Source organism: Capricornis sumatraensis, chromosome 10 (assembly GCF_032405125.1).
Source record: "Capricornis sumatraensis isolate serow.1 chromosome 10, serow.2, whole genome shotgun sequence".
Taxonomy (NCBI): domain Eukaryota; kingdom Metazoa; phylum Chordata; class Mammalia; order Artiodactyla; family Bovidae; genus Capricornis; species Capricornis sumatraensis.
The window spans coordinates 51845271-51869355 of NC_091078.1; the positions used below are offsets into that span (position 1 = coordinate 51845271).

Genomic DNA, 24085 nt, shown 5'->3' on the forward strand with positions numbered 1-24085 from the left:
CATACCTACTGGCACTGACATACCCTTTGAAGGAATAAATACACCCTTGGCTCGCCCCTTTGGAAGTGAGCAACTACTGAGGATCTCTGAGAGGCTGATGAACACACCCCAGTCCCTGGGGAGATGGCCTGTTTAACTAAGCAGCAGTGTGGCTGTCACAGGGCCGATGGGCACTGAGAACCACTCTCGAAGCTTCCTGCAGCCGCGGCCCAGCGTGAGGGAGCGTGGAGTGCAGTAGGGGTGCCGGAGGATGCCCTGCCCCTTCCCTTATCCAGACAGACTTGTCAGGCTCCGTGGGAGGCACAGGAGAGAGGCAGACGGTCCAGGACACGGCCTGGGCTCCCCTGGACCTGCGTGGACCGGGGCTGGGCTGCGTTCCCAGCTGTGGGGTCAACAGGAGCTCTTGCCGGAGCTGTGGGGAGCAGTAAGGTGGTGGCAGGCAGTGCAGAAGGAGGGAAGAAGCGGGCCCTGGAGGCAGCAGGTGGAACCAGCGGCTCTCTGGTCCCAATGCTCGCAGGTGGCATTATGTTAGCCAACCAGGGATGGCAGAGCAGCGCTTGAGAACTCAGACATGGCATCACGCGACTGGGAAAGAGCCGTCAGCATTTTTCCTCCCCTCCCAGGCCCACACGCAACTCAAAGGCCCCCAGCACCCCACCTTCCCTGCTTCGCTCAACATCCTCCCCGTCACCCAGGCTGAGCCTGCAGGCTCACGGACCCCTCCCCAGCACCCCAACAACCCCCTGCTTATACACCCCCCTGCCATCACACTCTGGGCCTTGGGCACATCTCACAGAACCCCAGCTCTTCCCAGACTCTCATCTGCTCCAGACCCCTCCTCTCACACTCGTCTGGCACCACTAGAACGTTCTTCCCTGAACACCCACTTCTCTGTTTAAAGTCTCCCACTGCCCAGAGACAATGATCTACTCACTCAGCCCAGCATCCCCTTTCTCACACCCCCTCCTGCTGCTCACCTGACCCTCCTCCAGCCTAGACTCACCCTGCTTGACGTGGTAGCCACCACCACTAAGCAGATACGGGAATTAATTCAAATGAAACACACTTTACCCAGCCTCACTGTGAGTACCTGGCAGCCACAGGTGGCTGGTGGCTTCCCTACTGGTCGGTGTGCAAAGAAAACATGTTCATCACTGCAGAAGGCTTTACAGTGAACGTCCTCCCAACTCATTTCCGGGGCGCCAGCATTTGTTATTTCTCTGCAGCAAGAGCACACGTGTCCTGACGAAGGCACTGATGATCCTGGGGCCGAAGGATTCCCTCTCTCCTCTAAAACCCCACATGGAAGCCTCCCCAGGGTCATTTACAGGCTACCGCCGTGCCTGTCTTCTCTTAACATTTTCACAACAAAAAGCTCAGTGAGAACAGATCGTTTAAAAAATCTAAAATGCCGAATGAAGCACAGAAGAACAATTTTACAAGGGCCTTCACCGCCCAAACAAAAAGGTGATGGAATGATGTATGGCATTGGGGAGGGAGGGGCAGGTGGGTGATAGAAAATGATTCTGTAACTACGAACTTCAAGGAGTTCTACCCTATATGATTTGCTTCTGTCCCAACCACAGACGCACATGGAGGACAGAATTCTGACTTTCTACATCCACAGTTACTGATTTGAGCTCTGTGCTGTATGACGGACTTCTGACTTGGCCGAGGGTAAGCACCTCTATTCAGAAAGTGAACCCGGGAGCCTAGACTCGATGGCGCCCCCAGAGTGGCTGTTCCAGACTCTACCCTTGATGCTGCTAACTGATGCATCACCTAGCTTTTCCTGCAAATTATGCACAGCCATGGGCTCAGCCTCCAAGGCAGGGATGCAGAAAAAAGACACCAAGCTAGGACAGGGTGCAGGATGGATTCGGGGGGAGCTCGGGATCTGGCCTGCCTAACACACTGTCTCCAATCTGCAGCCCCAGCATCACCAGGAACTTGATGGAAATGCCAGGTCTGGGACTTCCCCGGTGGGCCAATTCCCGGTTCGGATAGATCCCAGATGCCTCGGGGCAACTAAGTAAGTTGCGTGCCACAACTACTGAGGCCTGAGTTCCTAGAGTCTACACTTTGCAATGAGACACCCACACACTGCAGCTAGGGAGCAGCCCCTGCTTGCTGCAACTAGAGAAAGCCCACACGTAGCAAAAAAGATCCAGCGCAGCCCACTTCCCCCAAAAAATGCTTAATAAAAGAAAAAAAAGAAAGAAATGCAAAGTCTGGGTCCTGTCCCAGACTTTCAGAACCAGGAACTCTGGGGACAGGTGCCCAGCCCTGTGTTCTGTTTGCGTTTTGATGCTATTTTTGAATCAAAGCAGAATTAATATATGATGCAATGTACAGGCCTTACTGCATAGTTATGGAAAATCACTTTACACATCCGGCTACTTGTTTAACATCTTAACTGTTATTAAGTGTACGGTTCAGCTGTATCAAGTCTATTCATGTTATTGGGCAATAAATTTCTGGAACTTTTTCATCTTGTGAAACTGAAGCTCTATACCCCCTGAACACGCCTTGCCTCCGCCCCTCCCCCTGCAGAGCCTGAGGGTTCCTGAGCCCCGAAGTGATTTGGACACACGTTAGCACTTGAGGAAAGCACCGCTGCCATGATGAAAGGCCAGAGGGACTCCAAGGACCAGCCCAGAAGAGCAGCAGGCGTGCTGGAGGGCTGGGCCCCAGGAAAGCCGGTAGCAGGAAGTGCGTCACTGTCTCTAATGCCTTTCCAAGCTTAATCCTGAGAGCTCAGTGTGGACACAGGATCCAATCATGGACACACGGACAACTTTCCCCCAAATCTCAGGTAGGCACAAGTTGAAGAAGGAAATTATATTTCTCAACATTAGACTAGGTCCTGGAAATTTTTCTCAAAGACCCAAAAGCTGGATGAGAAAGTCATAAGCTTGGACTGGAAGACCATCAGTGGCTACAGCAGGTGTTCATTTAATGCTGACTCAGGACTGTATCTGTCCAATTTCATCATTTCTGTCTCTCACCTGAAAATTCCCAGTTGATTCTCTCCAGGGAAAATTTCCCAGGTGGCTCAGTGGGTAAAGAATCTGCCTGCAATGGAGTAAACTGGGTTTGATCCCTGCGTCAGGAAGATCCCCTGGAGGAGGAAATGGCATCGCACTCCAGTATTCTTGCCTGGGAAAGCCCGTGGACAGAGAAGCCTGGTGGGCTACAGTCCTTGGGGTCACAAAGAGTCAGACACGACTGAGTGAGCACACAGCACACACAGTGAAAATTTGGGGAGGGGATGATAAGCCACAGGAGATAACTGGTGGTCCCACAAACTACAGACTTGCGTCTGAGTCATTAGAAGCAAGAGGCATTTATTTCCTTTGCAGGTAAAATGGGATCGCATCGTGAATGGGAAAGGCAAAGCTCACTAAACTGTTCTGAAGATAACACTCTGTCCAGGTCACCAGGGACACCATTTGCGGGGGAGCTAGAAATTTTAGAAATAATCTGAAGCTTGGGCAATTTTAGACTCTTTACTTCTCTTAGAAAGTCTCCAGGGGGCTTCCCTGGAGGTCCAGGGGTTGAGACTCCGCGCGTCCAGGGCAGGGGGCACAGGTTCGATCCCTGGTTGGGGAACTAGGAGCCCACATGCTGCACAGTGAGGCCAAATAAATAAATAAATAAATAAAATCCATCCATTTTTTAAAAAGTCCCTGGTGTACATCTATCATGTCCTGATTTCTATAAAAACTAATAAACTAAGGGAAAAGCATCTGGGAGAAAATAGGCTCTATCTAGGGTTTTTTTGGGGGGTCGGGGGAAGAAAAAGAATAAACCAGAAACAAGACCACCACAGCTCTTAACTCTGCAGTGAGGAAGCGCCAATAAGCCTCCAGCGATGCTCCAGTCTCTAAATCCCACTCAATACACTTTGGCTCAAATAGCTGGCATTTTCTCTGCTTTTTAATTTGCATTTTATACAACTATTTTTCTAGCCACTGTGATAGATCTTATTAAAGAAGGTTTCCCTATATTTTTATCTGAATGGGAACTGATACTCGGGATCTAAGAGGGTAACTGCAACAGTTCATTTTTCCACATTATTCCACTGCCATAAAATCCCAATGAGGCTTACTACATCTTCTCCTTTAAAAACCATCACAGTATCATACTCTGCCTTGCCCCACTTTCAAATGCTTCATTCAGTGGAAACGTGTGAGACAGTTGTAACCATCCCAGAGGAATGAGAAAACTGCAGGGTGCGAGCTATTCATGACTAGGACCGTGAGTTTAAAACCAGATTTCAAAAAGATACATGCACCCCAAAGTTCACAGAAGCACTATTTACAACAGCCAAGACATGGAAACAACCTCTGTCCAGAAGATGGATCCAGAAGATGCTGTGTATTATATATAATGGAACACGACTCAGCCACAGAAAATGAAATGGCGCCATTTGCAGCAGCATGGAGGGGCCTGGGGATGACTGAGCAAATCAGACAGCGGAAGACAAAAGACCCTATGACATCACTCACATGCGGAACTTAAAGTATGACGCACAAATGAACGTACCCGTGAGATGGAAACGGACTCACAAGACACAGAAGCAGACTCGTGGCTGCCGAAGGGGAGGGAGGGCAGGAAGGGTCGGGAGTGGGGGCTTAGCAGATGCAAACTAGTCTATACAGGAAGCGTAAACAAGGTCTCTGCGCAGCACAGGGAACTATATTCAATATCCTGTGATAAACCATAAGGGGAAGAATATGAGAAATAACACACATAAGTGTAACTGAATCCCTTTGCTGTATAGCAGAAGTTAACACATTGTAAATCAACTATACTTCTCTAAAATACAATATTAGCACAAAAAGACCACAGTGAATTTTAAGGTATGAATGTCTCAGGTAGGACCCACACTCTTTTAAACACTAATTCTTTTTAAGACCATTCTGAGGCACAGAATTTCCATTTCTCCAGCATAACAGAGCCCTGCAATGACTCTCAAAGCTAGGCTTCCTATCACTTGGATAGACGTTTGATAAATGCTGTATTCCTGAACGATAAATCTTCATCCCATTCGTAAAGCATGATCATGAAACACATCCCTCATGCGAGTTTAAAAGTACCCTGTGGTAGATGATACCTTATTTGAAATTGATATTTAACTGAATATTTTAACCATGCTACCATCCAATGTCTTCAGAACTAAAAAAAAAAAAAAAGAAAAAAAAGTTTAACTTCTGACATTATGTGCTTCATTTTCTGAGAAATAAAACTATTGGTTGTTTTTTTTTTTCAACTTGATAAGTATCCTGCATAAAACTGTCTTAAGGGACTTCTTTGGTAGTCCAAATGACGAAGACCCTGTGCTTCCTAGGCAAGGGGTCAGGGAACTAGATCCCACATACCACAACTCAGAGTTCAAAATGTAGTGGCTGAAGATCCTGAGCGCCGCAACGAAGACCTGGTATAGCCAAATAAATACATTTTTGAAAAAAGACCCTGAAAGAAACTGCCTTAAAACCAGCAACAATCAACGGTGGCTGGAGATGAAAGGTCAAAGCCAGGAGCACCTGCAGAATGACGGCTACTCATTTTGACTTCTGCCTCCAAGTAGGTCGGGGGCCCCGGGAGAAGCTCCGCGGGCAGGAGGACCATGCTCTCCATGACAGGACGCTTGATTCTCGCAGATGATGTTTCCAGGAAGGATGGGTATACACAGCAGCTCAAGTACATTCCCACAATGTCAAGCTTCCCTACACAATTGCCACCACAAACACTGCAACATGGCGGCTCATCGCAGTGGGCGACCCTAGACGGCAATACACAAAAGTCTTCTGAAATGAGCGCTGAGTTATGAAAGGATGTAAAGGGAATCTGACTCTCAAACTGACTCAAGGAAGGGCTCCTCCACGGGGTCAAGTTTTATGCTGGCTACTGTAACGATGACTGTGATCCTCATGTCTTAGCACTCAAAGTACACCCAAGAGGAGGGCAAAACATTTTTCCCACACAATGAAGGATTGATTGGCTTAATACAAAAAGGATTCTTATAGAACACTGATTAGAAAGTCCAACTGAACTAAAAAAAAATACAAAGGCTGTGACTAAAACATTAAAAGCAAGAGAAATACAAAGGGCTAATAAATACGTGAAGCGTATCCTTAACTTCATCCATAATTATAAAAACAGAAATTAAACAAGAAACCATTTTTCTTCTTAAAAAGCACCGGTAAGAAAACAAGACCTTGCTACTCATTTCTAATGGCAAAAGAACAGGACAGTAGCAGCCCTCACACAATGCGAGAGGGTAAATTTGGCTGAGTCTTGGAGAACAATTTGGTAACACTTTGCAACAGTTTCAATTCCCACATATGCTGGCTGAATTCCACTTAAATTTCACTACTAGACAGCTTCCCTATATAAGACATCTGTGCATTAGTGTGCCAAATATGTGTCAAGCACTACTTGTAAAAGAAACTGGACAATCTGAAGGTCTCTCGTGGAGTCTGGTTAAATAAATTGGTTAAATATTGATAAATTACGGTATGTGATTCGATGAATTATGAGACACGGACTTGAATGCTTTGCGGCTGTTAAAAGGAATGCAAACAATATACCTATGGTCTACTGTTAAAAATGAAAGAGCCATGTTATCTATAGTGTGATTCCACTGCTGTAAAAACTGTTTAAAGTATGTATGTTTGCTCTGCAGACAGAGTCCCCAGAAGAGAGAGAGCAGCTCCTTGTAGGTGGTCGTGTTGGAAGGAAGAAATAGTGAGCATTTCCAACTTCCTACAAATCCTATGCTGTATTTATGGAACAATTATGTTGTTTCACAGTAATTTTTCAAGTCCTCCTCCTCCCACTGACAAGCTCTGAACTGTGTGAACTGTCAATGATGACCTCATGGGTCACATCTGACTTAATTCTGAGGCTCCTGGGAGCAGTGGAAGTGGGGGGAGGGGAGCAGGGACAGGCTGGAAAAAGCCACTTTGGAAAAGCTTCACTGTGTACAAAAAGCAAAGCCAGTCACTCTTTTCCCGATAATGCATCCAGCTGAGCGGACTGCTTTCCTTAAAGGGAGCAATTTAACCACTGGCTCTACTTCAAGACAGAGGTCGATCCCAGTTTCATTTCCTTGGTTTGTCTAATGTATTTGGTGACTGCCAACCAACTTGCCTGCTGTGTAGGCTGAATAATGGCCCAAAGATGTTCTGTTCTAGTAATCAGGACTCGACTGTGTTAGGCTATTAACTGTGCTAGGTTATTATTGTTAGGCAGTGGGGAATTAAAGAGTGCTCATCAGCTGATCTTAAAGTAGGGAGACTGTCCTATGTTATCTGGGTGGGTCCAATGTAACCACAGGATCCTTAAAAGTGGAAGAGAGATACAAGTATGGAAGCAGAGTCAAAGAGATGTAAGGTCTCTGGCCCTGAAGACAGAGGAAGGGGTCTTCCCTGGCGGTAGAGTGGATAGGAATCCACCTGCCAATACAGGGAAAACGAGTTCGATCTCTGGTCTGGGAGATTCCACACGCCACTGGGCAATGAAACCCGAGGCCACAACTACTGAGGCCACACACCGTGACTGGACTGTAGCCCCCTCTTGTCACGAGAGAAAAATCCGTGCAGCCACAGAAAAAATCATTTTTAAAAAAGATGGGAGAAAGAGGCCACAAGCCAAGATGGCAGGTGGCCTCTAGAAACTGGAAGAGTCCAGGGAACAGGTTCACCCCAGAGCCTCCCTCCAGAAAGGAATGCCATCTTGCTGACACCTGGGCTTTACCCCACCGAGGCCTCTGTCAGACTTCTAACCTGCACAACTCCAAGACAGTATACTTGTGCTTTACACGCTGTTACGTTTGTGGCCATGTGTTACAGCAGCAATACAAAACTAATCCAGTCCCCGTAAGATTTCCTTTATTTCTCTACACTCCCGACTTCCTCTGCTGAGCAAGGCTGGGGTGTGAAAGTCAGCACATCTTCCAGACACCCAGGGAGCTGGGCCCACTCTGCAGCTGGATGGATAGTTTTCGGACTTCCTCGGTGAGGAGCCTGGCAAGAGGCCTGACGTGCAACAAAAGTGCCTTCATAATTTCTTCAATCAGCTGGAGAAGCCATATTTGAATAAGTGGAGGACCTTTGTAAATCGGGGTCACCATATAAATAGATACATCTCTCATCATTTACACCCAGACTATTCTTTAGGAAAATGACGTAAGAGAAATGAATCTCGTGTGAAGAACTCAAACTCGCTTAACAACAAACACTCGGAGGGGTTTCTCAACTTAACTTGTATCTACATCCAGGGATAAGAGAGGCAGGTCAAAGACGATCTGAACAGGGACTGACTTAGACTAGTGAGTACCTACTAAGTGCAAGGCACAGAGCTGAACACTGACAAGGCGCTGTCCCAACTGGTTCTCATGACATTTCCACCAGGAAATTACTACGATCATTACCAGTGATCACTGACATGCCCACGTTCTCAAAACCAGTAAATAAACGGACCGGGGTCCAATCAACTCTGCCAGCCTCCAGAGAGGGGACCCTAAAGACACATCGTGCTAACTAACACCCACCCCTCTGCATCAAGGGATGGCTCAACCTGACATCAACCCTAGACCAGAATGCCCAAGAGAAGACAGAGTGCCAGCTTCGGTCCTATGATCTAGGCATGCAAACATCTAACCTCACCTCTCCAAAACACTCCTTCAGCTCTGAAACACTTTTTATTCATCTCAACAGCCAGACTATCAAAAAGAGGATCTCCCCTTCTCAGTTATTGTTTTGTCTCTTACATTCTACCAGGAATCTGCGTTCTAAAAAAATATATATATATACACACATACATACATACACAAAGAGCCTGCTTCTGTGAGATGGGCACGCTGCTGCTTTATAAAGCGCTTCTGTTAAGGCTCAGGAAGAAGCCACTGTGCCATCTAACCTCACTTCTCCCCTCTCCTGGTGAAGACCCACTGAGTTCACAAAACAGCATGTAACATGGGTGGGTGTTTCCTCGTTCTGGGAATTTCTACCTGAGATTTCATCCTAAATAAAGTTTTTAGCACTAAAAATGCACCGTAATGAAACAAACAGGCCGGCAAAGCTACGAGCAGTCCCTTTCTGTTGCTTGGATTTCTTTTCTCACTTCAGTGTGGGAAACTGGTTCCAGTCACTATAAGAAAACCTCATGTTCCCCAAAGGGGTTGTTTTCTCCCCCAGTTATATAATTTTTTTAAAACAAAACTACAAGCTGGCCCTGCATTTTAGTCCACAAGCCAGTGAAAAGAAGATATTTGGAGTCTGAAACACATTTTCCAAAAAAGAATGTCATTCATGGTGGGGTCCATTTCCAGAATGACCCACAAAACTCTTTCAGAGTGTGGGCTAAATACTATAGACCCACTGTAAGATCTGATGCCTTGCAGCATTGCTTAAAGGCAATCAAGGTCTATACATTGCTTATTCTCTTTCATGGAAAGCAATTCTGATAAGATCAAGGAAAAGAGATTTGGGGGCAATCGGAAGGACAGTTCTAGGGCTTTAACAATTGACACAGTGTTCTCACTCAGGTTTAACTTCATCTCCAAAAAAGTTATGGTTTCTTTTCCCTCCAAATGGCTGTGTGTCTGTCCCTCTTCTTATACTGATTAGTGATGAGGTCACTGGCTGGGATTACTGTAGCCAATAGAAAGAGCCACATGTGACGGAGGACAGTTCAGTGTCTAACGAGCCAGCTGCAGGCGGAGAACGGCAGAGAAGCGGGGTCAAGGTTTTGGGTAGGCGATGACTACAAACTGTTCCCAGGGGAGAAAGAAGATGGTGGCGCCAGGTGTCACGTGACACCTGTCACCTCACAAAGCCCACCTGCTTGACCCCTGCTGCTCTAAAATCTGCAGGGACAAGGAGAGCTTTGGGACCAGGACGGACAGCCAAAGAGCTGCCGGTCAAGTAGGATCCAGCGTCAGAGCGGCGGTCGTTTGAGTCCTATATCCGCACGGAGAGAAATCTACCAGAACTTAGACAATTTCATTCGCATACACACACACGGTCTCTGCTCTGGTGAGCTGCTCATCTTGCATCATTACCCCAAAATTTAGAATTTAGAATTACAGTACAGCACAGAGGCAGTCCCTGTGCCACACGGCCCCATAATCCATCTACAAAACTCAATTTCACATCGCAAAAGGGATCCAAGAACTCATTGATTAATTCAGGCAGAGCCCGAAGTGGATGAGAAAAGACTTTCCTCGTTTCTTCTATAACATTGTTTTCCCAAGATCATAAATCTCTGAGCATCGACTTCCCATCTCCAGAAAGTGAACATCATCAGAGGGGGCATATAAATCACCCTGGGAAGAGTTATTCATCGTGGGCAAATAAAAATGTAAGCCAGGCAGATGGTGAAGAGCTTCTTTCTGCTGGTAGCACTTCACAGGGCAAGGCAGGCCAGCGGGAAAGCGGAGGGAGTTGTGAAATTTGGGGCCACCTGGCTAGGAAGAGAATAAACAAACCCGAAACAACAGGACACTAAAAATACTCATACCACCTGCATACACTCTCTTCCACTCTTCACGTCTGGTTCAGGTCAGGCTTTCCCTTTTTGTGGCCACAGGCCTGGCAGGAAGGCAAAGAGGAGGAGGAGGGAGGGGAGAAGAGGAGGATGAGGAGGGGCGAGTGGAGAGGAGGAGAGGAGGGGTGGGGAGAGGGAGGAGGGGGAGGGGAGAAGGGGAGAAACCCACAGGAAACACTGCATAATTCTAAGCCCTTTTCATTCACCAGTTTCAAAGCACTTAATCCTTTGGGGGCTGCTGCAGGACAGAAGAGATTATACCACTTGGTGCTGATTTTTTCATATAGCTCCAGCTCACAACTGGCAAATCCACAGCGGCTGCATCCTCAACACTCTGGTGGGTGTTTATGTCACAAAGCCACAGTGGCCTGGGGGGAGGGGAGGGGAGGGGAGGGGAGGGGAGGGAGGCCCGCCGCAGACCAGCTTGTTTCAGGGCTGCACCCGCTGGTTCAAGCCCCAGACACACCCTAGCAGCCCCTAAGGAGGTGTGGCTGGGGACCTCTGAGTGTATTCCACCTGCTCTTATGAAAGCAACACCAGCCAAGAAAACAAAACTTTACTATCACCCACTAGAAGGGAGAGGAGAAAAAAGGAAAAGGAAAGAAGGGAGGAACAAATCCTTGAAAAAGTAACAAAAACTCCCCCCAAAGCTGCTCAGGAAATGACACTGCTGTATCTGGTAGCCTCTGAGAGCTCATCAGTGAAGCCAGAATCCCGGTTCAAGAAGCCCTCGAAAGGCGCGCACAGAGCTTAGGTTTGTGCGTGATGGTTATGTTTGCTGTTGATTGTTAAAAAGGCAGAAAAACTTTTCTTTCTTTTTTTTTTTTTTTTACAGCAGGAGCTCTCAGCCACGTGAGGAACACCAATCGGATCCTATGAGAGCATCACCAGACGCCACGCAGCCCACACATGGTCATCATAACTGCCACGGGCCACAGGCAGCCCACAGCCCCAGACCCCAGAGCCCCCCCAGTGCTGGCAAACTAACCTGGAAACATCACTGAGCTAAAAACCCTCTCTCCTGCTTCTAATCTCAAGGTATAAAGAGTGAAAAATAATTGTGACTATTGTGAGAAAAGCATGGAGTTAATAAGCTGAGTGTCTTAGCTTGGGCAAACAAAAGTCCATAGACTGGGTTGGGTTAAACAATAGGAGTTTATTTTCTCACAGTTCTAGAGGCTGGAAGTCCAAGATGAGGGGCCAGCACGGCTGGGTTCTGATGAGGGCTCTCTTCTTGGTTTGCAGACGGCTGCCTCCCGCCGCGTCCTCCCAGGGTGGAGTCAGAGAGAGTCCTCTTGGGTTAGAGCTCCACCCACATGACCTCATTTAGCCTTAACTGCTTCCTAAGGACTCTCAGAAACAGTCCTACTAGGGGTTAGGTCCTCAACATATGAACTTGTAGGGAAGGTAGTATATGACTTAGCTCGTGCGGACTAAGTCACTTCAGTCATGTCCAACTCTTTGCAACCCTATGGATCGTAGCACACCAGCCTTCTCTGTCCATGGGATTGTCCAGGCAAGAATACTGGAGTGGGCTGCCATGCCTTCCTCCAGGGGATCTTCCCAACCCAGGGATCAAACCTGCACCTCTTAAGTCTCTTGCGCTGGCCGCCTGGGTACGATTTAGCTCACAGCACTGAGCTATGAAATCTGCTAAACTAAGGAGTCTTCCATTCAATGTCACCACATAGTAGCTCAATTAGTGTTTGATGAACAAACAACCAAGAAGATGAATAATTACTATCTTACTATATTGGGACACAGCAAACTTATGAGGGAAGGATCTATCTTCAACACAAGCAACAACCGGGACCCTTCTGATTTCTAAGTCCTGAGGGTCTGGTAACTAGGAGGCGTATCTTCTACATTTGCAGAGTGGATGGACTGCCGTCTCTGCAGACCTACAGCCGGAAGAGGAGAAGAAAAAATCCAGATGATTAAAACCCACTGCTCTTTCCTATAATGAAGGACCTAAACTGGAACGCCCTGCATGGATCTTCTGAAACAGTCATAGTAAGAGTTCCGCATATCACCACCACCATCTAGTACGTGTTGGACAGGTCAAGGCCAATCACGATAAACGGACTAATGAGTAGGTGGGCCTTCACTTAGGGAGGCCAGGACGCTGGTCATTAATGAATCTCTTATTACAGCAGCATTCATAACTCACGTGCCACTCAGCAGTTAGACTTACTTCTTTTTTTAGGTTTTTGGCCATGCTGCATGGCATGTGAGATCTCAGTTTCACGGCCAGGGATGGAACCCATGCCCCCTGCATTGGGAGCACAAAGTCTCAACCACTGGACCGCCAGGGAAGTCCCTAGACTTTCTGTTGGGGCATCCAGACTCCTAGAGAGAGCAAGGGACAGAGATGAGGACAGGGAGAGACGCCCTCAGCACATGAACGGTACAGACGGAACTTTCATGTTCACTCGTCAAAGAACTTGGCCTATGAGATGAAATGGTAGGGCTGGAAAAGTCTTATAGAAGCTGCAGACAAGTGCTGCAGGAAGAAAACCTGCTTGGGGCAGGTTTGGGGGGTCCAGTCACACTATCTCCACACCCCAAGGTTCTCCCCACTTCTCCCCTGCTAACAGGGCCCAGTGTGGGGCCACCTAGGACTCGAGACTGACTGTGATTCAGCACCCTCCTCCACAGCCACGGAGGGTGGCTGATTACTCTAGAGCAGCCATGGAAACCCAGGTGCCAGGCTTGAGTTATAGCTCTTGGGTGGGGCCCCGGGGGGATCTACTTCTGGTTGGGACATACAGGAAAACTGTGCTGGGGCCTCCCTTCCCGTATGGAGCATCCTGGGGAAGCCTTCATCTTGTCCCACATTCTAAAGGAATGCCATGGGTTTCTGATGCTTGGGACTGTAGCTGGCACACCGCTACCATGACAAGCACCGGGATGAAAAACTAACTCAAGAATAATGGAAGAGACCTGTTTTTATTTTTATTTTTTTAAAAGAGGTAACTGATGTTTTGCATCATAAAGGACTCACAAGATCTACTCTCATAACAAATGCTGAAGTGTACAGTATGGTTGGTGTTAGTTACATGCACACGGCTGCACAGCGGCCCTCCAAACCCTTCATCTCGTACAAATGGAACTCTCTACTCACTGGAGAACAAACTCTTCATCCCCCTCTACCCCAGCCACCATCATCCTACTTCCTGTTTCTGTGAGTCTGATAACTTTAGATACTTCCTATGCGTGGAATCATGTATTTGTCCTTCTATGGCATATTTCACTTAGCATAATGTCCTGAAGGCTCACCCCTTTTCTAAGGCTGGCTAACAACCCACTGTATCCATACACCACATTGTCCTTGTTCATTCATCCATTTAGGTTGTTCCCACCTTGTGTGGCTATTCAGGAACAAGGCTGAAATAAACGAACACTGGAGTGTAAACATTTCAAGATCCTGATTGCAGTGCTTCTGGATAAAGACACACAGTGGGATCGCTGGATCAGACAGTAGTTCTGGGTTTAGTCTTTTTGTTTCTGAGGAACCTGCATACCATTTTCTAACCGCCTGTATCTTCAAGGGCATCAGGACTGACTGCAACAAACCCATGACCGCTATCGGCAGAAGTCCAATTGTGTGAGAAAATTAAACGCTGTTACTGCTTGAGCTTCTAATTGGGTTCTCTGTTACTTGCAGGTGAAGATTCCCTCTGGACACAGGAAATGGTGTGGTCTATAGGAAAGGGCATTGGCTGGGGATAAAGAAGTCCAGACTTCCACCTTGCCTTTACTACTCATCAGTCCTGTGACTCTAAGCCAAGAGTCACAAGTAAGTGAGTTACTACTCACTCCAGTCTGGGGAGTAGCTACTGGACCCCTAAAGACTATTCTGAGATTTAGTGATTCAAAGGCATGGTTCACAGAGGAAAAAAGTATTCTACAGGATCTGGAAGTTTGATGCAGTTAAACTCTCTGACTGAGGAAGGAGAATGGAGTAGAAAACAGGTGATCATGTCACCCGTGAACTTTCTTGTTACAAAGTCTGGACATGGTCGACAACATTTCCTACAGAGCAACCATTAACCTTTGCAGACCTATCACAGAAATCACAAAAGCAATTTCCCACCATTATGACGATGGGTTAGCTGTCTCAGTCCCTGGTCAAACAGTTGATAACAAACAAATGTGTGTCAAATATTTTGAACAAATCTTCAAGGTTGAAAATGTATGCTAAGAGAATTATCCAGGACTTCCCTGATGGTCCAGGGGTTAAGAATCTGTGTACTAGTGCAGGGGACACAGGTTTGATCCTTGGTCTGAGAACATCCCACACGCCACGAGGCACCTGAGCCTGTGAGCTGCAACCACTGAAGCCTGCACTCTAGACCCAAGGCTCTGCAACAAGAGAAGCTCCTGTGATGAGCAGCCCACACGCCCCACTGCATCGAAGAGCAGTCCCCAATCACCGCAACTAGAGAAAGCCCGGGGACAGCAGCAAAGAGCCAGCACAGCCACAATAATAACTTAGTTAAAAAAAATCATCCAAACGATCAAAATAGCATACCACCTTATCTTGAAAAATCTATCACCATCCCATGCCTTATCCTTATGCTCAAATCTACACATACCTATACACTGATGCATTGTGGAGGTGAGGCATAAAACATCATCAAAATGGCTTGAGATTAGACTGGTCAGGCTTCAACTTGAAATTCAGAGTCTTTCAAAACTGACAGCCTTCTATGTTAAGTGAGTGGTTCAAAAGTTCTGGGCTAAAAATGACAATTCAACCAAGGGCATGACAATTCTTCTTGAGCCAGCATTCAGCTAAATCTTTTATATCTGTCTCTTCCCCTCATTGGCAAGACAGTACCCTTCATTAGAGAAGGAGGGATTTATGACATAAGCACTTGAAAATTCAATTCTGCCATTTTCTAACCAGAGCCCACTTAGCTAACTTATATGCTGATCCAGTCCTTAGTAGGGACGTCAGGAGAAGTTCTTTCTGGACCTGCTAGACTTGGGGGATGCAGGGCACGTGGTCTCTTGATGGCAGTGCTGCCACTTCGAGGCAGATGATTCACCAAGCAAAGTGCTCTAATGAAACAGTCAACCCAGGGCTGACAGGCGCTGACAGCATGCGCCTGAGACACAGCATCAGGACTTTCCGCTGAAGGTACCCGTGCGTGTGTGCTAAGTCGCTCAGTCGTGTCTGACTCTTTGTGACCCTGTGGACTGCAGCCCACCAGGCTCCTCTGTCCATGGGATTCCCCAGGGAAGAATACTGGAGTGGGTTCCCATCCCCTCCTCCAGGGACCTTCCCGACCCAGAGACCGAACCCAAGCCTTTCATGTCTCCTGCACTGGCAGGTGGGTTCTTTACCTCCAGCACCACCTGGGAAGCCACAGCGGGGGCATTAGCGAGATGCCGCTCCAGTTCCTCTCAAGGCCAGGGGTAGGTGTCTAGGCACCAAATAAACACCTCCAGTGATAAGCCCAACAAAGGAAGCCAGACTCGTGAATACCGACTGCATGACTCCATTTAGACAGGTGTTCCGAAAAAGGCAAAACTACGTGCAAGGAAGACAGGTGAGTGCTCACCAGGGACCAGAAACTGCTGTAACAAATCAAAGGACAGAAGCGATAAAACTGCATTTTTAAAGGGGTGAGTTATATTATTTATGAATTATACCTCTATAAACCTGACTTTTAGGACAAATGAGGGGTTTTACCCCTCAGATATATTATTTAGAACAGCAGTCCCCAATCTTTTTGGCACCAGGGGCCAGATCCATGAAAGACTATTTTTCCATGGACCAGGGATTGGGGTGGAGGTAGGAGGTAGTTTCAGGATGACTCCAGAGCACTCCATTGATTGGGCACTGCATTTCTATTATTACTACATCAGCTCCACCTCAGATCATCAGGCCCTAGATCCTAGAGGCTGGGGACCCCCGCTCTAGAAAGATGGCTCGACATCCAGGATTGCCCCCATGCCATCCTCTGCTTCCTTACTTCAACAACCGCCCGACCAGTCCAGACCCAGTGCTGGGAATGGAAACCACTTGAGGTGTTTTGCCCAGGAAGGGATGTGATACAGGAACTGGGTATGTACAGTGTCACTGATCTGGAGGAACATGACCTCCCCCCGCTTAGGCTTTTTAACTCAAGAGCCAGCACTGCAGGTGGCCCTGACCCCAGGATCTGGATGCTGCTTCGGCGGCTTCAGCAGCCTCTCCCGCCAGTGCAGGGGGACTGAACAGAGTTCTGACCACTGCACCTGCCTCCGAACACATCCCTGCACGACCCTGACCACCAGTTACACCAGCAGAAGGGACATGGGCCCCATCTCAGCTCCCAGCTCCCACACAAATGCACCGAGGAAACCGCCATGCGTTTAGAGACCTCACTGTGAAAGAGCAAAGGACCTGGGGACCTGGGCTTGAGCTGGTGGGTTTTCGGTCCAGAGGGTGGATAAAAGTCAAGAGCACCAGGCACAACGTCTCCCCTTCTCCTGTCCTAAAACAAGGTATACTTCAACAAAGAAAGCACAACCAAACCTTTCTCTGTCTAAACTTAACATTTCAAACACGTTAAGAGAGTTGAATTATCATTCTACTAACAGGGGAAACCAAGATCCTAACTTGCTTCATTATGTGAGAATATTTCATTTTTACATTTAGTTAGTTCCAGCCCCAGCAGAATAAAATTTTGAGATCACTGCATTTGATAACAAGGCCAACCATGACTTTCTTGTAACTCACGTTATTAAATACACTCTGCTCTGAGACCTGTTCTGTTGAGAATGAAACAGACTGAGCTTGAAAATGCATTCATTTCCAGATACGTGTAAGTTGTTTTATGGTAAGCCAGAACCAGGGGAGGGGAGTGTGAAATTGTGATTTAGGGTAAGAAATGTACATTTTCTTTTTGTCTCTATTTCTGGCACAGAGTTCCTCAAACCCTCAGAATTTCCTAAGAAATGAGAGCTTTAAACGTGTCATTTGTTATGTTAGTGAGTGACTTTTGTAAGCCCCTGGTCACTTAAGGATGGGAGATGGTTGTCCGCGGGGCTGACACCCTGTGATGAGAGGGTTGGAGTTTTCAGTCCCAAGCCCTTGTCTCCAGGGAGGGGAGAGGAGCTGGAGGTGCTTTAATCACTGGAGAATCATCAGTGGCCAAGAATTTCTTTACTCTTGCCTATGCAATGAGACCTCCATAAAACCTCTAAAGGGTTCAGAGAACACCCTGGTAGGTGAATAGGTGGGGTCCAAGGAGGCGCACGTACGCTCAGAGGGGCAGCAAAGCTCCAAGCTCCTCCCTACAGACCTTGCCCTGAGCTTTTTTTCCTTCTGTTTCTGAATGACATCCTTCCGTAGGAAACCAGTAAATGTTTCTCTGAGTTCTGTGAGCCACTCTAGCAAATTCCTCACACCTGAGAGAAGGACGGCACTCTCCAATCCATAGCCCGTTGGTCAGAAGCACAGGTGACAACCTGGACTTGTGACTGGCATCTGGTGGAAGGCAGGGCTCAGTCTCGCAGTCTGAGCCCTTCCCCTGTGCCATTTGGCGCCTCCTCCCGGTGGACAGCATCAGAACTGACCTGGAGGATGCCCAGTCTGTGTTGGATGGGAATTGGATTGAGTTAATTGCTTGATGTACTTTGGCCACCTCATGGGAAGAGTTGACTCATTAGAAAAGACTTTGATGCTGGGAGGGATTGGGGACAGAAGGAGAAGGGGACGACAAAGGATGAGATGGCTGGATGGCATCACTGACTCGATGGATGCGAATCTGAGTGAATTCCAGGAGTTGGTGATGGACAGGGAGGCCTGGCGTGCTGTGATTCATGGGGTCACAAAGAGTTGGACACAACTGAGCGACTGAACTGAACTGAATTCCTTGATGGCATAAAAAGACACAAACAGGGACTTTCCTGGCGGTCCAGAGATCCCGCACTTCCACCTCAGAGGGCATGGGTTCAATCCCTGGTGGGGAATAAAGATCCTGTGTGCCATACAATATGGCCAAAAAATAATAAAACAAACACCATAAATATACATTGGAGTGTTTATATCCTAACTTACGCTCCTAAAGACCGAACATGATCACAACAACAAGCCAGAAGAACATATTTGTCTAAAGCTTCACAATAGCTACAATTCCTAGTCTCCCGGTGACCACCCACTTAGTAACTATATTCTCAATATCATAAGGGATAAGGAACATTCTCATAAGGAACTTTTTAGCCTTCAGGAATTTCACTTCACTTCTTCTGGGGTTGTTTCTCCAAAATTATACAAAAGGGAGACAATGAAAACATCCTTTTTCTGACAAGAACACTACTGGGTGGCTGACGCTAGCTTCTTCAATTCTCACAACAACAACAATAAAAGACAAAGCACAATGGCCTAAAATAAAAACAGCGTCCAGCCAACACTAGCTGTTTGGGTTGCAAAAATCATCTACCAGAGGCGTTACTGGAAAACATGAGGGAAGGCTTTGCAAAAGAACTCTTAATCCTTCCTTCTCGGAAAACCATCACACCCACATCACAGCCCGTAAGTCTTGCCTGCCATAAGGGATTACCAGACAATATCTCCTACTGGGCCCACAACAAGAATAAGGGCAAAAGTGACAACAAGAAATTAATGATTGTCCCTAACTTCAGGGGGGAAAGTTCTCCTGAATGCTTCTCCTTCAAGGTATATTTAAGTTGAACTTCGGAGCTAGTTATTTCATAGGGATAATGATATACTATCATCTGCCTGTGCTACTGATCGGAAAGCAAAGTGGGCAATAACTTCATGTTTAAAAAAAAAACCAGATCTCTCAAACTTTGGAGTTACAGGAAGCACCCATGGGAAAGCAGCACACAGGCAGGGAAGAACTCAGAATGCAGAATGCCAGCAGCCCTGATAATCAGCTAATTAGGTTACCAAACAGACATTTCTCCTAGAACACAGAGACGGCCAACAGGAACATGAAGAGAGGCTCAAGGCCACTAATTCAGTTCAGTTCACTCTCTCAGTCGTGGTCTGACTCTTGGAGACCCCATGGACGCCAGGCCTCCCTGTAAATCACCAACTCATGGAGTTCACCCAAACTCATGTCCACTGAGTCGGTGATGCCATCCAACCATCTCATCCTCTGTCATCCCCTTCTCCTCCAGCCCTCAATCTTTCCGAGCATCAGGGTCTTTTCAGATGAGTCAGCTCTTCGCATCAGGTGGCCAAAGTATTGGAGTTTCAGCTTCAATGTCAGTCCTTCCAATGAACACTCAGGACTGATCTCCTTTAGGATGGAGTGGTTGGATCTCCTTGCAGTCCAAGGGCCTCTCAACAGTCTATTCCAAAACCACAGTTCGAAAGCATCAATTCTTTGGCGCTCAGCTTTCTTTATAGTCCAACTCTCACATCCATACATGACTACTGGAAAAACCATAGCCTTGACAAGACAGACCTTTATTGACAAAGTAATGTCTCAGCTTTTTTTTTTTTTTTTGTCTCTGCTTTTTAATATGCTGTCTAGGTTGGTCATAACTTTCCTTCCAAGGAGTAAGCTAATTATTAAAGAAATGCAAATCAAAACTACCACAAAGTACTACCTCACACTGGTCAGAATGACTATCTTTAAAAAGTCTACAAATAACAAATGCTAGAGAAGATGTAGAGAAAAGGGAACCCTCCTACACTGTTGTTTGGAATGTAAGCTGGTGCAGTCACAGTGGAAAACACTACTGAGGTTCCTCAAAAAAAACCTAAAAACAGAATTACCACATGATCCAGCTATCTCACTCCCAGGCATATATCCAGACATGGCTCTAATTCAAATACCTGCACCCCAGTGTTCATGGAAACAGCCTAAATATCCATTGACAGATGAATGCAGAAAGGATACACACACCACAGACACACACACACGTGTGTGTGTGTAATAACCTCTAGCTGCATCCATGTTGCTCATTCTTTAAGGCTGACTAGTATTCCATGATATATATAATTATAATTATATATATATACACACACACACAACTAGAGATTATTACATTAAGTGAAGTACGTCAGAAGGAGAAAGACAAATACCATATGATATCACCTACCTGTGCAATCTAAAATATGATACAAACGAACCTCTCACAGTCAGACTCATGGGCACAGAGAACAGACTTGTAGTCGGCAAGGCGGGGGGTACTGGGGACTGAGAGACTGGGAGGTTGGTGTTGGCAGATGCAAACTCTTTTATGGAATGGATAACCAACAAGATCCTATAACCCTGTATAGCACAGGGACTACTAATATATTCAATATCCTGTGATAAACCATAATGGAAAAGAATATTTTATAAAAGGATTATGTATAACTGAATCACTTTGCTGTACAGCACAAATTAACACACTATAAATCAACTAAACTTCAATAAATAAATAAAATCTTTTTTTTAAAAGCTTATTAGATGACAGTCTGCTAGGGTTTCCGTGATGCTGCTGTGCACAGGATTTAAACAATTATTTCTGAAGATCTAAGAATTTCTCTTTTCATTTCTTTCTAAAGCAAGTTTTAAGTATGTGTATTATGGTGTGAAGTCCCAAAGCTTCTTTCCCAATGGAATGGAAGGGACTGGAGTTCTCAGCCCCTTAGCAGTGAAGTACCCCTCCTCAAACGTGACCCCACCCAAGGTTCTCAAAAGAGCTACCCAATGCCAAGCTCTGATCATCCTCTCAGCTGCAAACTTACCTTGTGAGGCAACTACATGTCAGCTGCAAGTGTTCCCCACCTGAAACTCGGTGCATGGCCAGAGGCAAAGGCCTTTCAAAATCTCACATCCCCTATCATTTCATCATCTGTGAAGTCACCTTACAGATGCTGATGAAATACTCTGTGGGCAGGCTAACCCTGCCTCTGGAAGACCTAGGCCCTTTAGTCACCCTTGGAGAAAAGAACCACGTGAAGCTGGGAGAAAAATGTCAATGGAGGACCAAGACCATTTGATCCAAGATGCCGCTTTGGGGCTTGCACCCTTACAAAATAGATCTTGTTCTATAATTCTGAAGCCAAAGTGATTTCCACTGAAATGAAGAACTACCTCTAACACATGGTTACAGTAGGTCCCAGCCCAGTTCACGAGATCATGTCAACAGGAAACGTGCATCCAAAGAAACAGAGAAAACAGAAATTCACTCGTGACACGGGAGAAACGAACAAAAGGCAGGCTGCATTTGGCTTCTCTCCAGCTGCCACTCAGCGGCAAGGAGCATCGTGCAGGCAGGTCACAGGGCCCGGGGAGCCTGTGGGGGTCTGGCTGGCCGCTAAGGTCGACAGAGCTGCTCGTCCCTGGACCTGGGGTGCAGTGCAGTGCCTGGAAGAGCCCCAGCCACTGCCCGTGGGCTCTCCCGGTCCTGTAGCATGCGGGGAGTGAGTGTGGAAGGCAGGCGCTCACGGTACTAGCACAACCAACACAAAGAAGCCGCTATTTTAGGGAGTGATATAATATATTGTAACTGCTCCCATCACGTCAACAGGCATCACGTCAACAGGCGTCACGTCCGTGGGTGTGTTAGAATCTCTCCTGCTCAATATGAAAATAACTTCCATTTCAATGAAAATAGGAGATTCCCCATCGGTTGCATCATAATTCGCCCACCGCAGCTGCCGGGCAGCAGAACAGGCGTGCTCGGGGGTGATTTTATCTCCCTGAGTGATGCTTCCATTTTATCGCTGGTCTCCTCTTAAAATCCTGAGATGAGCAAGTTACAAATATAATTACTCTCATTCCCAGCAAGCACTAACACAAGCCGTACACGGTGCTAGAGAGGACAGGTGGCTTACCTCTGGCTCTGGCTCTGGCGGGAAGGCTTGCTCGTCCTCCGTGGAGTTGGGTAAAATGGCCCAAGTGATGCTGGCGCTGGCTGATGGCAAGGAGCCAAGTGTCCCATTTTTCAGCTGCTCTGTGGAGTGCGACTTGGGCCCGTGCCATCCCAGGATGCTTTCTGAAATAAAGACCAAAGATGATGCCAAGCATTTTCCAAATCCAACATCTAGAGCTCAAGAGGAATCACACTAGATAAGAAGCCCAAAGTGACATGGACCCAGCTTTAAGTGGACGGTGGTGGATTTCAGTTGATTCAGTGGACTGAAGTGTAGATTCAGATCATTTATTCATAAACAGGTCTCTGCATAATGGCCTTATCAGAATCACCATAGGCTGTGTCTCTCCCCATTCTTGGACAAAAACAAGTTTGCCACATTTCCTTAAGGGTGTTTTTATTATTTTTTTTTATCTGTTTAAAAATACTTAAAAATATTTACAATAAAAAACCAAAAGTCGACGACTCCCCTGGCGGTCCCGTACTTCCCAAGGCAGGGCGCATAAATTCGATCCCTGGTCAGGAAAGATCCTGCACGATGTGGGCAAAAAATAAAAAATAAAAACAACGTAGAATTTTATCAGACACAGGCTGTTCAAAATGCAGTTTGAGTGCAGTTTGACGACCAGAGCTGAGAAAAGACATCTGCAGTGTGATGACGTCACAAGCCCACAGCCATTAGATGCAGCCAGCGCGGCAGAAGTCAAGAAGACAGATGCGGTCATGCCATAAAAGCAAAAACACTTCTGGGGTTACCAGATTGGCGTTTATAAAACGTTGGTTTTCTTTCTCTCTTTATTTGGCCATGCCATATGGCTGGCAGGATCTTAGTGCCATTATCAGGGATTGAACCCAGGCCTCCAGCAGCGGAATCAAGAGTCCCAACCACTGGACTGCCAGGGAATTCCCTGTAAAGCATCTTTCTAATCTTCCCCAGATCCTTAAGAACAACAAGAAAGCCTTTCTAACTCTAATACTAACCTTTGTAAGCGTGTATGCTCAGTTGTGCCTGACTCTTTGCGACCCCACGAACTGCAGACTGCCAGGCTCCTCTGTCCCTGGGATTCTCCAGGCAAGAATACTGGAGTGGGTTGCCATGCCTTCCTCCAGGGGCTTTTCCTGACCCAGGGATAGAACCTGGGTTTCCTGTGGCTCCTGCACTGGCAGGCGGGTTCCTTAAGCACTGAGTCACCAGGGCATCCCCGACCTTCCTAAGAGTCATGGGTTACTGTAGAATAGTTGTATACACTTCCTAAGGGGACAGGAAGTACCTGGAGGCAGATTTCTATACCCCACCGCAGTCCTGCCATTAGAAAAAGAGCTAGCTTCACACTCAGCTGAAGCGGGGATTCCGTCCTCAGCCTGGGAGCAGGAGTGAGCGAGTCAGGGAAGGGTGGCTCATGCAGACTGGCTCACACGAAGAAGAGCTCAGTCGCCCGTCAGCGCTCAGACGCTGCCCGCCATCTGCTCTTCTCCCCCTGCTGCGCACAATGCCCAAGCAAGGCTACGTTTTTTCAAGCTCCTCAAAGTAATGAGGGTCTTGGTGGGCACTATTTCCCTGCTAAGACTGACATCCTTCCTTCATCTACCTGGTGGAGGAGGTCTCCCATATAAATCCAGGGATCGACTCAACTGGCGCTCACTCAGACAGGCCCCCTGCCCAGGACCATGCTGGGAAAGGCAGCGCGCCACA

The 24085-nt window shown here is 47.0% G+C and overlaps 1 protein-coding gene across 2 annotated transcripts in view; it reads right to left on the bottom strand.

The window, feature by feature from the left end:
• Nucleotides 1-24085, bottom strand: part of OSBPL10 (oxysterol binding protein like 10) — a 320496-nt gene that overhangs the window by 49506 nt on the left and 246905 nt on the right. For both annotated transcript variants that reach the window (XM_068982153.1, XM_068982152.1), the window contains one exon: nucleotides 22355-22515. In XM_068982153.1, coding sequence (XP_068838254.1) covers nucleotides 22355-22515 — 161 coding nt within the window. The remainder of the gene's footprint in view (nucleotides 1-22354; nucleotides 22516-24085) is intronic.